The 12,869-nt window shown below is 62.6% G+C and overlaps 1 protein-coding gene across 15 annotated transcripts in view; it reads left to right on the forward strand.

Annotated features, from left to right (window-relative positions):
* The window catches only part of JAKMIP3 (Janus kinase and microtubule interacting protein 3), a 45,472-nt gene that overhangs the window by 23,149 nt on the left and 9,454 nt on the right, over positions 1–12,869 (forward strand). For 6 of the 15 annotated variants that reach the window (XM_024121456.1, XM_055081000.1, XM_055081003.1 and 3 more), the window contains 10 exons: positions 8–139; positions 1,373–1,408; positions 2,230–2,289; positions 3,358–3,489; positions 4,518–4,646; positions 5,572–5,655; positions 7,161–7,223; positions 9,047–9,145; positions 9,879–9,977; positions 10,069–10,122. In XM_024121456.1, the coding sequence (XP_023977224.1) occupies positions 8–139; positions 1,373–1,408; positions 2,230–2,289; positions 3,358–3,489; positions 4,518–4,646; positions 5,572–5,655; positions 7,161–7,223; positions 9,047–9,145; positions 9,879–9,977; positions 10,069–10,122 (888 nt within the window). Of the gene's footprint in view, positions 1–7; positions 140–1,372; positions 1,409–2,229; positions 2,290–3,357; positions 3,490–4,517; positions 4,647–5,571; positions 5,656–7,160; positions 7,224–9,046; positions 9,146–9,878; positions 9,978–10,068; positions 10,129–12,869 lie in introns of all 15 variants that reach the window. The other 9 variants (XM_024121455.1, XM_024121457.1, XM_055081001.1 and 6 more) reach the window with 5 other exon arrangements.

Genomic DNA, 12,869 nt, shown 5'->3' on the forward strand with positions numbered 1-12,869 from the left:
TTTTCAGAGACAGAGGGCTGGCATCCTAAGGAGACCCAGTTCCTTAAACGACCTGGACCAGAGCCAGGACGAAAGAGAGGTTGACTTCCTGAAGCTGCAGATCCTGGAGCAGCAGCACCTCATAGACGAGCTCTCCAAGGTGACCGCTGGGCACCTCCCCGCCTGCCCACCAGCCGCGCTCCTGTCCCCTCCCCTCCCCGCTCTGCCACCCACAGGGCACCCTGCGCCCGGGCTGGGCGGGGCCTGCCGGAGACGGGGGACACCCTCCCCCAGGGTCGGCTCTGGGCCCCCACCCCCGCCGAAGCCCTCTGCGCCCCCCGCCCTCGGGACGGCGACCTCAAGAGCAGCAACAGGGCCTGTGTTGGCCCCGGGGCTCTCACAGCGCTGGGGGTGGGACCCAAAGTGAGGGCGCGGGCAGGGCCGCGCTCCCGCAGACGGTGCCGGGGAGGACGGGTCTTTGGCCGCCGGCCATATCCGTCTGACCTCAGCTGTCCTCCTGGGGCCTCTCCCCTCTTCTCTGGACACCCAGCCACCCTAATCCAGGATGGTCTCCTCTCAAGGTCCATGACGCAATCACTCCGCAAAGACCCTCTTCCAAATAAGGCCGCAGTCCCAGGCCTGGGGCTTGGGGTGTGGGGCTGTCTCTCCAGGGGGCCCCACCCTCCATCTACGTAGCCCTCCCGCTGCGGCCCCAGCCCCGGCACAGCTTTTCCAGTAGTCCTTGCACGGACCCTCCTGCAGTTACCCTCATCAGGGCATCTTCTGCGTCTTTGGGGGACCTGACTGACTCCACGGTCAGCTCAGTTCAGAACAAGCTGCTCTGGTCATTCTGTGCCCTGGGCGGGGGCGGGGGGCAGGGAAGCAGAGGGGACAGCGGCGCTCTCCGTCCTGTCGCGGGCATGGCGCAGGGCCAGCGAGCGCTGGTCTGTCTTGTTTCCATGACTGAAATCACCTCCGAAGGAACTGAGATGGGTCGGGGCATCTTCCCACCCCGTGGGCAAGATGGGGTCTCACCACCCAGCCTTCCCTGACAGGGCCTGAGGTCAGAGCTCTTGTCCCTTCAATGACCAGTGACCGTCCATCCCCACAATAAGAATGCACGAGGGGAAGAGGACAAAGACGGCATCCTGATCAGTTACGGATGCACACTCACCCTGAGCCTCTGCAGGTGCCCGGGTGCCCTTGGGGGCATCAGCTTAGGGAGGCAGGAAGGACCAGGGCCACATAAGACCCCCCCCTCTCAGGGCAGGGGGTGGGCGAGAGCAAATGGGGTTCTACATCAGGAAGCAGAGGCTGGGGGCCTGCGGGGCTCGGGGGCCCCCACGGGGCAAGGGCTGTGCTCCCAGCTCTCCGCGTGCCTTCTCTCTTCCAGACTCTGGAGACTGCCGGCTACGTGAAGAGCATGTTAGTAAGTACCAGTCAGCATCCTCTCCTACGTCTCCTCCCGCTTCCTGGGGCCTTTGTCCCCAAAGCCGTCCTGTGCCAGTGGTTCCTCCCCATCCAGCTAGGGGCATCCACCCCCGCCCTGGGTGGGTTTTATGATCACAGTGCTGCTTGCCCAGAGGCTTTGCCGTGGTGACTGAGAACGCCCACCCATTAGGGTCACGCAGGGAAACAGCCAACACCCCAGTTGGCTTTTGGCAACGCCTGATTCAGAGCTGGCTCCCCCTCCCGCCCTGGGACACTCACCCCCCCACCATGGGTTTCTCCACCCCCACATGGACCCCGGGCTGGGCCTGGCTGGCTTCCTCATGGCCCCATAAATGCAGCCTAGCTCCCTGGAGAGAACAGGGTCACTGGTCTCACGTGTGAGACCAGTCTGTCTCCACCGTGTGAATGCCACCCTGTGGACATCTGCCCTGGGAGAGCGGAGAGGGGCTGGGCCCCGCGTCCTTCTCGAACTTCCATTTATGTGTGTGCCACTCTAACCCCTGCCCCGCAGGGCCCCAACCCCAGACAGCGGAGGAAGCTCCAGACGTGAGCTCAGAGACACCCAAACCCGCCGTTCCTATTCCAGCCCGAGCTGGAAAGATGGTCCATCCAAACCCTCAGAGCAAACCGCTCTGAGCAGGCCTCACTGCAGTGTCTTTGTGATAATGCAGGCGATAGACCAGTCTCAAGGTCCCCCTCGGTCCGTTCAGACGACGACTCGGAAATATTAACCTGTGTATTTAAAACTGACAGAGCTGTTCAACTACTCAAAAAATCTCCTCAACTGGTTTTTTGCAGGAGCGTGATAAGCTTTTAAGATATCGGAAACAAAGAAAGAAGATGGCAAAAGTCCCCAAGGTAAACGAGTACAGGAAACGTGTATTTTAAAAAGCCACTTAACAGGAGAGAACCTCTTCCTTTAGATGTGAAAAGAAAATGGTTTTCTTATTTCTAAAAATTGTTCTTACGAAATAACCAAAACAGGACCCAAAGTAAGTATTCTCTTTATATTTAAAACTGAAAAACCCAACCTTGTTTCCTTTAAATCTCCAAGAGAAGGTGTGAATTCACCACAGTAATGAGGAGGAGGAGAAGGTAGCTGCGACACGCTCCCCGCCTTGGGCCAGGACCGCGGGCGGCAGCGCCGGGGTCTCTCCCGGGCAGACCTGTGCCCCTGCGCCCCTAGGGAATTTGAAGACCTGGGATAGTTTCTTTGCTGCACAGTCCTTTTTGATAAACCTGTGACTTTCTTTCTTTTTTTTCTCAGGGAGGATCAGAAACTTCCCTAAAGTCTCACCATGAGTGATGGGGTCAGGACTCACACCCAGATCTTTTATTTCTTTTATTTATTTATTTATTTATTTTGCGGTACGTGGGCCTCTCACTGCTGTGGCCTCTCCCGTTGCGGAGCACAGGCTCCGGACGCGCAGGCTCAGCGGCCACGGCTCACGGGCCCAGCCGCTCCGCGGCACGTGGGATCCTCCCGGACCGGGGCACGAACCCGTGTCCCCTGCATCGGCAGGCGGACTCGCAACCGCTGCGCCACCAGGGAAGCCTTAAACCTGTGATTTTTATTAAAGGAGATTTGGGAGACATTCCCAAAGGACCTAACTTGTATCCTGCTTTTTACAAAATGTGTGGGGTTTTTTTTGGTTTGGTTTTGGAACAACCAACGGTGATCCCCATACAGGCTGTTAGAGATTCCTTAGGCACAAATATGGACTTGTCTGTCCCCTAGAAAGGCCGCTAGGAGGGCCACGTCCCACTCTGCTGCCCGCCAGCCCGGATGGTGGCCCCCGCGGCCCGAGGCTGGGCGGCCCGAGCAGTGCGGGGCGCGGGCGGTCCAGGATGGAGGCCGGCGTGCGCTTGGGGGCGGCCGGGCAGCTGGTCTGGGTTTGGATTGACACCGTCCCTTTTGGTCAGAAGCCGGTTGTCGTGGAGACCTTCTTTGGATACGACGAAGAGGCTTCCCTGGAATCTGACGGTTCTTCCATCTCTTATCAAACGGACAGCAGGACAGACCAGACCCCGTGCACCCCAGACGACGACCTGGAGGAGGTACCCTCCCGCGGTGGCTTCTGGACAGGCCCAGCGGGCGGCACGGAGGCAGGCGGGGCCGGGGTCAGGAGGCCTGCTCCCCGGAGGGGCCCTCACCGGCTGTAACCCTCAATAACCCACGATTTTGTACAGTGGGAAACACCTCCCACTGCTGTGGCTGCCTGGCTGTCGCTGCCCCCTTCCTTCGCACGCACGCCCCGTCTGCGTCACCCCCGTCATTGCACCAGGGCCCCCTCTGCAGAGCGGTGCAGAGAGCTCCTGCCCTCTCGGGGTGACGGGGGTGGGGGGGTCTGGGCCACCCAGCAGGGGTCAGCACCGACGCCACGGGTGCAGCCGAGTCGTGCATCAGGGTGGAGAGGTGATGAGGACAAGCTCTGTCTCTGAATAAACACAGCCGAGGTGTCCCACCCTCCTCGCGCCTCCTTCCAGGAGAACACTGGCCCGGCCCTGCGGGTGCGGGATGAGGAGGGGCCGGTGGTCCGCGGCCCCGACCAGGCACAGCGGGCACTGAGGCCGCGGATCGCACCTCCCCTGGCAGATCCTGGCGGATGGCCCCACGACCGTGAACCCGCGTAGAGATCCAGGACAGGGTAGCACAGCTGCCGCCAGTGAGGACGGGCCTGGGGGAGCTTGGGCCCGTTAGGGTTCCCGTCCGGGCACTCCTGGACATGGCTTGTTCTCTGAAGGCCAGCCGCCCCCTGCCTTCTCCCTGGGGCAGCAAGTGACATCCCAGCCAGCGGGGAGGCAGCCGGGGTGACTGTGCAGGCAGGGAGCTTGGAAGGTGAGACCTCAGCTTTAAGCCTTTCACAAGGCCCAGGTCCCTTCCCGACACACTCCGGCAGAGCCTCAGGGCAGCCTGGTCAGGAATGCAGGGTCCCCGGCTCAGGACAGCCTGGCTGGCAGGTGGGCCCCAGCCGAGCCCTGGCCTCGGATCAGCCAGCTCGGCCTTTCATCCCAGGGCTCAGGGCCTGCCTCTCGGGTCCCCGGTAGAGGCCCGGCTAACGCTGTGTCTCCGTGCGCCCCTCCAGGGCATGGCCAAGGAGGAGACGGAGCTGAGGTTCCGGCAGCTGACTATGGAGTACCAGGCCCTGCAGCGGGCCTATGCGCTGCTGCAGGAGCAGGTCGGAGGAACGCTGGACGCAGAGCGAGAAGTTAAGGTCTAACTGACGTCCACGCCGCCACGTTCCGGCTCCCACTGGGCTCCCCCGCTTGACCCCCGGCCTTGCCAGGGGCCCTCGCACCTTCCAGGCCCGGCCCTTCTCTCCCGCGGTCACGGTCGGGCCTCTGGAGATGCTCACCCAGGCGACCGACACGTGGTTGTTTGGGAAGCGGCTCTGGCGGCCGCTCGGCGGCGGGTGGGCCCGGGCCAGGGCGGGCTACCCCGCCCTCCCGAGTGGAGTGGAGGCGCCCTCACACCCTGTGTCCCGATGGCCCGAACGCTCTCATCCGTGTGCCCCGGACGCTGTTCCCAGGGCAGCCGGGGCACCCATCACGATAAAGTGCCCTGCGGCCTGGACCCTGTGAGGGCAGAGTAACTCAGGGGAAGGGGGCTCCGACCCCCTAGAAGCCAGCTGGCGCTGCTGGCGGGCTTTCACGCAGCAGGGCGCCGGGGGCTGGTCTTCTAAAGGAGGTCGGGCTCTGGGGAAGAAAGTGAGGGCGAAGTGCGGAAAAGGAGGTGAGCCCAGGTCGGGCAGAGGCGCGGGGCGGGGAGGAAAGGTGCCCCGGGGCCGCGCCCGGCGCGCGGCTCAGCAGCCCCCTGCGTGTGTCCTCTCATTAGTCTCCAACGACTAAAGCAGACGCTTCGGGCCCGCGCCCAGCAGCTCGATCCTCCTTCATCCTGTAAACGAGGCTTCTCCCTAACAATCCCCCCGAATGAATCTATAGATCACCCCCCGTAATCTCAGCGAGGTCGCGTGCTTCCGCTAAGCCTCCAAGTTTCCCCTTTACTCCAGAGCGGTCCTGGCCAAGGGGCTACTCTCCACTGGCTGAACCAAAAGGCAGACAGTCCCCTTAAAGTCCCGTCCAAGTGGGCGCGTCTGGCTTTTAGAGAAAGTTTGATGTATGTCTCCTCCCATCCTACAGACCCGTGAGCAGCTGCAGGCGGACGTGCAGAGGGCACAGACGCGGATCGAAGACCTGGAGAAGGCCCTGGCGGAGCAGGGGCAGGTGAGCTCAGGCTCCTGGGTCCTGGGGAGCTGGGGTGGCGGCCTGGCCCCCGGGCTGCAGGGCCCCCCCGGTGAGGGTGGTGCTCCGTGGGTGTGTCCGTCGGCGAGAACTATTCATCTGCACGCTGAGGATAGGCACCCCAGCTCCCTTTACTGTGTAGGCATCACACCTCAGTAAGAGATTTAAAAGCGGAAAGAATGCCTACACAAAGGCATTCCACAGCAAGCCTCAAACAAGGCGGGAGTCATCCTGACCACCCGTACACGCCTCTCTGGGCTTGGTCAGAGATCCTGTCCGTCTCTTAGCTCAAGGCCTGGATTTCAGGTCCCAGGGGTCTGTCGGCCACTCCCCTCAGCCCCCCTCACCGCTGGGCTCTTCAAATCCCGGGGGGAGGGCATCCATCCCACGGGGCCTGAGCCTCCCCCTGACCTGCCGGATGGTGCAGCTCCAGGTGGACCTCCAGGACCGGCTGGAGGACGTCCAGTGGGGTCGGGTTAGGGTCTGGGAGGGAGAGGGCCAAGCGCCGTGCAGACCCACGGAGGGCCTGATGTGTTAACTGCTGGGGAGACGGCCGGACAGACGGACAGGGCAAGGACGTGAGCCACTGCCCGGACACATTACCACGTCCTCACCCGAGCGCATGAGGCCCCGAAGCCAGTGCTGAGGCCCCTGGATCACACATCCCCACTCCTCGGCCCCCGCGCCCCCGGGCCGCGCCCGGCCTGAGGGAGCTGCAGTCCGGAGCTGCGCGCACAGCGCCACGACCCAGCCCCGGAGGCGTCATTCCTGGGCCCCGTCTCATGGTGCCGCCGAGCCTCTTGCGCCCGAGAAGAACAGTAGTCGAGGGGCTGAGAAGCGAGAAGGAGGGGGAGGTGGAGGAAGCCGGTCCTTCCGTTGCGGAAACGAGTCCTTCAGACTTGAGAAGAACTTCACAGAGGACTCTGCTGAGAAGAAATTTAGGGCCGAGTTCAGTGTCTGGACACCTCACTTTGTGACCAAATGCCGGTGGTGGAGGCTCCTCCAGGGCATGGAGCCGGAACTGGGGGGTCGAGGACACCGGGCCTCCCCAAGGCCTGACCCAGGGCAGCCCAGCGGGCGTCCACACGGGTCCCACCGGAGCTCAGAGCCTGCCTCGGGCCCCGTGTCCCCAGGTGCGAAGCGGGAGGGACCCCCCCACCCTGGCACCTGCCCTCTCCCCACCGGCCCGAGCCCCCTGGCTCCCGCTGGCTGTGTGTCTGGGTCCCCCAGACCTGCGACGTCCACACGGGCGCCTGGCCTGGCCTAGCACGAGCCTGGGTGCCGTCCACGTCTATCCGGGACCCTCCAAGGAAACGGGTGAAACCCTGGGTTTTCATCAGCTGCGGGGCAGAAGCTGCCACTCCCTGGTTACTTCGGAAGCTGGGTGCTGAGTCTTTTCGTCACATCCCCTGTCTGCTGAATCGTCATTTCGATCGTGGTTCCACCCTGCGGTGTATTTATTTCTCCACTTCGATTCCCTTTCCAAGGACTTGAAGTGGATTGAAGAGAAGCAAGCGCTGTATCGGAGAAATCAAGAGCTCATAGAAAAGGTACGCCCCTGCCAGGCCACGTCTGAGGGTCTGGCTGCTTCCCGAAAAAAGCAGGAATTCCCTTGCGCTCAGGGTTTGCGGGGTCCCCGCGGTGCTGGGCGGTGGGGAGAGGGCAGAGGTTCCCCAGCGGAGCCCCAGCCGGGCCTTCTGTGCTTCTCACTCCCGTGGGGCTGCCCCCCGACCCACCCCCGCCGTCTCCTGGGACAGGCGGCCTGGAAGGAGGCACCTAGGGTCCCGCCAGCCCCGTGTCTATGGCGGCTTCTCGATTCTTGTTTTCTTGCCTGATGGGTTCTGTGGTCGGTGACGGTTAGAAAACCTCTGTGGGCAGTTCATGGCCGTCCCCAGAGGAGTGGGCGCAGGACGGCTGGAGCCGGTCACGTGGAACGAGGTGGGAGGGCGCAGTGGCTGCATGTCCAGAGGCAGGAGGGCCAGTGGGGCCTCACAGCTCGCTCTGACGGGCCCCTCATCACCCTGTCCTGGTGAGGATGCTCTTGGTGACCCGTCCCCACCAGCGGCTGGCCTTGTCCACAGGCAGAGCCCTTCTAGAAAAGAGCCAGGCCGGCCACAGCTCGCGAGCCTGAGGGCACCGGACCAGGCCCACGGGCAGAGGCCGGTCCTGCCCCACCCGAAGCCATCAGGCCCACACGGGGCAGTGCTTTGGGCGCCAGTCATACCTTCGGTGCTGAGCCACACCTACCTGCTTGTCGTGGACCCTCTGCACACTTCTTAAATCAGCACAGCTGTTTCCGTGATGCTCTCAAGCTCACGTAAACACTCTTGTGCACGTAAGTGCTCGTGTGTACACAGAACGACCGCATCCTGAAATGCGCACGCACACATATAAATGCTCACGTGCGCACGTAATAGCTTGTGTGCACTCAGACGCACGTGCACCTTTAAACACTCACGTGTGCACATCAACACCTGCATATACACTTGAACGCAGGCACACTCAAATGTTCACGAGCACACACACACTTAAACACTCATGTGCGCTTAATTGTCACCTGCACACGTAACACCCCCATGCACACATAAACCCTCGTCTGCACGCTTGAACACTCATATGTGCACTTAAAACCTGTGCGTTGGTCTGGCACGGTGCCCATGGGGTCACACTCCGGGCCCGTGGGTGCATCCCAGCTGTCCCAGCCATGCAGAGTGACACACAGTGCAGTGGGAAGACGCAGCCCCCGAGGGCACCGGCTAACTCAGAGGACACTGATGCTCCCGGATCCATCGGCACCCATTCCGAGCCGCAGAGCAGGCCCCTCGGCCCCCAAGTTCAACTTGGGGGGTGGACCGAGTTGACGGTGCCCGTGGTGGACACGAGACCACTGAGGACATGTGCCACCGGCTGCACTGTGCTTACCCCTCGGGGGGCGTGGGCCTCACGCACGTCAGTTCTGGAGGGTGGCCAGACAGCCACGGCACACGGCCCCGCCATCGGACGGCCGTGGTCCCGAGGCTCCGGGCCAGCCTGGCCTCCAGGGGGCGCTGTCCCGGCCGTGGTGAGGCGCGGGCAGCATGGCGACAGCTTACGCCTCTGCCCGCGGTGGCCCTGCTCTTCCTCATCTCTGCTCAGACGGCCCCCGCCCGGAGCACCCGGCCCTGCGTCCCCCGCCCGCCCGCTGCCGGTTTAGCCCAGGAGGGGACGCACCTAGTCTCACCAGGGCGGCCCCCCGCGGACTGAGGCTGGAGTGCGGGCTCTGGGCCGAGGACCTGGGCCAGGCGGCCGTCCCCGTGACGCCAGCAGCCGTCAGGGAAGCTGCGAGCTGGCCTCACGTGAGACTCCAGGGCCTCACCCGTCTTGTATTTTACAGATTAAACAAATGGAGACAGAAGAGGCTCGGTTAAAGCATGAGGTCCAGGATGGGAAGGACCAAAACGAGCTGCTGGAGTTCCGGATCCTGGAGCTAGAGGTGCGGGGTCGGGGTGGGGTCAGGGAGCCGTCACCCCGAGCTGGTGCCATCGAGGGCTGCGAGTCCAGCCCTGTCACTCAGAGGAAACAGATGCAAAACGAAACAAAAGTGTCCGCACACAGCTCCGGGGCCGCCCTCGCTCCTGGGCCCTCGCGACCCCGGCTGGCGGGCACGGCCGCCCTCCGCTACGATGCCACCGCGCAGCTTCGCTTGGCGCGTCTCTGCGCCGGCATTGCCGCCCGCCTGGTCTCCCGGCGTCCACGCACACCTGCGGTGTGGGGAGTGGGCGCCCAAGAGTCCAGAGGGAGCTGCCCCTCGGGGTCCTCCCGTCCGCCTCCCGGGGCGCAGGAGGGCTGCGTGGCCACTCCGCGTGTGCCGCCCCGTGGCCCCAGGGCTCCCGCGCGTGGGCGTGGATGAGGGCGGCGGCGGCACCTCCAGCCACTGTCCTCTGTCCTCAGGGTCTCTGAGGTCAGGCCCGTGCGGGGGCCGCTCCCAAGGGCCTCCCCGTGGGTGGCTGGGAGGTCCCGCCCCCACCAGTGTCCACACAGGGCCGTCCCCTGGGCAGGAGGCGGGATTGGCCTCTGCCGCGGCAGCCGGGGCTTCGTTTTCACGAAGACCACGTTGGCCGTGTTGGGTGGCCTTGGTGTCTTCACCGTGCCCCCCCCCGGGCGGCCCAGCACTGCCCGCCAGGAGGGAGGGGACGCCCGTGCCCAGACTTCCGCTCTCTGTCTAGGAGAGGGAGAGGAAGTCACCGGCCATCAACTTCCACCACACCCCCTTCGTGGACGGGAAGAGCCCCCTGCAGGCGTACTGCGAGGCCGAAGGCGTGATGGTAACGCCCCGCCCCTGCCTGCCCCCCCCGCCCCCCCGCCGCGGCCACCTGGCCGGCACTCCCTCCCAGCAGCCTGTCCCCCCGCCTCTAGGACATCCTGGTCTCGGAGCTGATGAAGAAGCTGGACCTGCTGGGGGACAACGCCGTAAGTGTAGGTCGCCCTCCTGACTTGTGCATGCCTCCCCGTGTGCCAACCGCCCTGCACGGTCCAGGGGCCCCTGGGAGGCCCGCGGCGGCCCTGCCGCAGCCCACACCCTCCCACTCTGCCCGAGCTGCCTGGGACGGGCCCTCCGGCATTTAGGGGACATTTCGTTCTTTCTGACACTGTTCCCACACGGGAGTCCGGGGCCTCTGCTCTCACCCTTGATTCTTCCAGCAGAGGTGCCTCTGGCCCCGTGTTCTCAGTTCCTGGAATCCCTCTCAGTCTCTAAGCTCTTCCGTATCCTTGCTGGGGATGGGGGCTGTGGGCCCTTAGAGTGCCTTAGACACCTCAAACTCAGGGCTTCCCGCTTACTTAGTTTGGGAGGAGGGGCAGAGCCTATATAAATAATCCCGAATCTCACTTAGGGCAGAGTTCCAATTTCTACAGCAAACTCCTCAAAAGAATCCTAATTGCTGAATGGGCAGAGTGACTGCATCCCTTCACGCCACCCTCCATCCACCCGTCCTCCACCCTCCGTCCACCCGTCCTCCACCCTCCATCCTCTGTCCATCCATCTTCCATCCTCTGTCCATTCACCCTCCATCCATCATCCTGTACTTGTTGAGCCCCTGCCCAATGGGGGGCGGATCAACTGTGCTGGAAGAGGGCCCCAGTCCACACCCGAGAACGTTTCCGCCACAAGGTACCCTAACAAGTATACAGTCTACAGCTGGTCCGAAAGCACCTTGGGCTCCACATCCTGGTAACTGTTCTCAAGAAAGATCAAGGCACTAAGTCAAATTAGTGCACTCCATGCAGTAGATGAAGGAAAAAAACACATGCAAACACACACACGCACACACACACACACGTGTCACACGCACACACACTTGTCACACGCACACACACTTGTCACACACACTTGTCACACACACGCACACACTTGTCCCACGCACGCACACACACTTCTCACACGCACACACACACTTGTCACACACACACACTTGTCCCACGCACGCACACACACACGCACACACACTTGTCCCACACACACACTTGTCCCACGCGCACACACACACACTTGTCCCACGCACACACACACACTTGTCACACGCACACACACGCACGCGCGCACACACACGCACGCACGCACACACTCGTCCCACGCACACACGCACACACACACTTGTCCCACGCACACACGCACGCACACACACGCGCGCACACACTTGTCCCACGCGTGCACACACTTGTCACACACACTTGTCACACGCACACACACTTGTCACACACACTTGTCACACACACGCACACACTTGTCCCACGCACGCACACACACTTCTCACACGCACACATACACTTGTCACACACACACTTGTCCCACGCACACACGCACGCACACACACGCGCGCACACACTTGTCCCACGCGTGCACACACTTGTCACACACACTTGTCACACGCACACACACTTGTCACACACACTTGTCACACACACGCACACACTTGTCCCACGCACGCACACACACTTCTCACACGCACACACACACTTGTCACACACACACACTTGTCCCACGCACGCACACACACACGCACACACACGTCCCACACACACACTTGTCCCACGCGCACACACACACACTTGTCCCACGCACACACACACTTGTCACACGCACACACACGCACGCGCGCACACACACGCACGCACACACACGCACACACTCGTCCCACGCACACACGCACACACACACTTGTCCCACGCACACACACGCGCGCGCACACACACGCGCGCACACACTTGTCCCACGCGTGCACACACTTGTCACACACACACTTGTACACACGCACACACACGCTCGTCCCACGCGTGCACACACTTGTCACACACACACTTGTCACACGCACGCACGCACACACACGCACACACACGCTCGTCCCACGCACACACGCGCACACACACACTTGTGCACACACACACGCACACACACGCGCGCACACACTTGTCCCACGCGTGCACACACTTGTCACACACGCACGCACACACACGCACACACACGCTCGTCCCACGCGTGCACACACTTGTCACACACACACTTGTCACACGCACGCACACGCACGCACACACACGCTCGTCCCACGCGTGCACACACTTGTCACACACACACTTGTCCCACGCACACACACACGCACGCACACACACACACGCACACACTTGTCCCACGCACGCACACACACTTCTCACACGCACACATACACTTGTCACACACACACTTGTCCCACGCACACACACACACGCACACACACTTGTCCCACGCACACACACACACTCGTCACACGCACACACACACACTCGTCCCACGCACACACACACTTGTCACACGCACACACACTTGTCACACACTTGTCACACGCGCGCGCACACACGCACGCACACACGCACACACTCGTCCCACGCACACACGCACACACACACTTGTCCCACGCACACACACACGCACACACACGCGCGCACACACTTGTCCCACGCGTGCACACACTTGTCACACACACACTTGTCACACGCACGCACACACACGCACACACTCGTCCCACGCACACACGCGCACACACACTTGTCCCACGCGCGCACACACTTGTCACACACACACTTGTCACACGCACGCACACGCACGCACACACACGCACACACGCTCGTCCCACGCACACACACGCTCGTCCCACGCACACACACACGCACGCACACACACGCGC

The sequence above is a fragment of the Physeter macrocephalus genome, chromosome 20, assembly GCF_002837175.3.
Source record: "Physeter macrocephalus isolate SW-GA chromosome 20, ASM283717v5, whole genome shotgun sequence".
Taxonomy (NCBI): Eukaryota; Metazoa; Chordata; class Mammalia; order Artiodactyla; family Physeteridae; genus Physeter; species Physeter macrocephalus.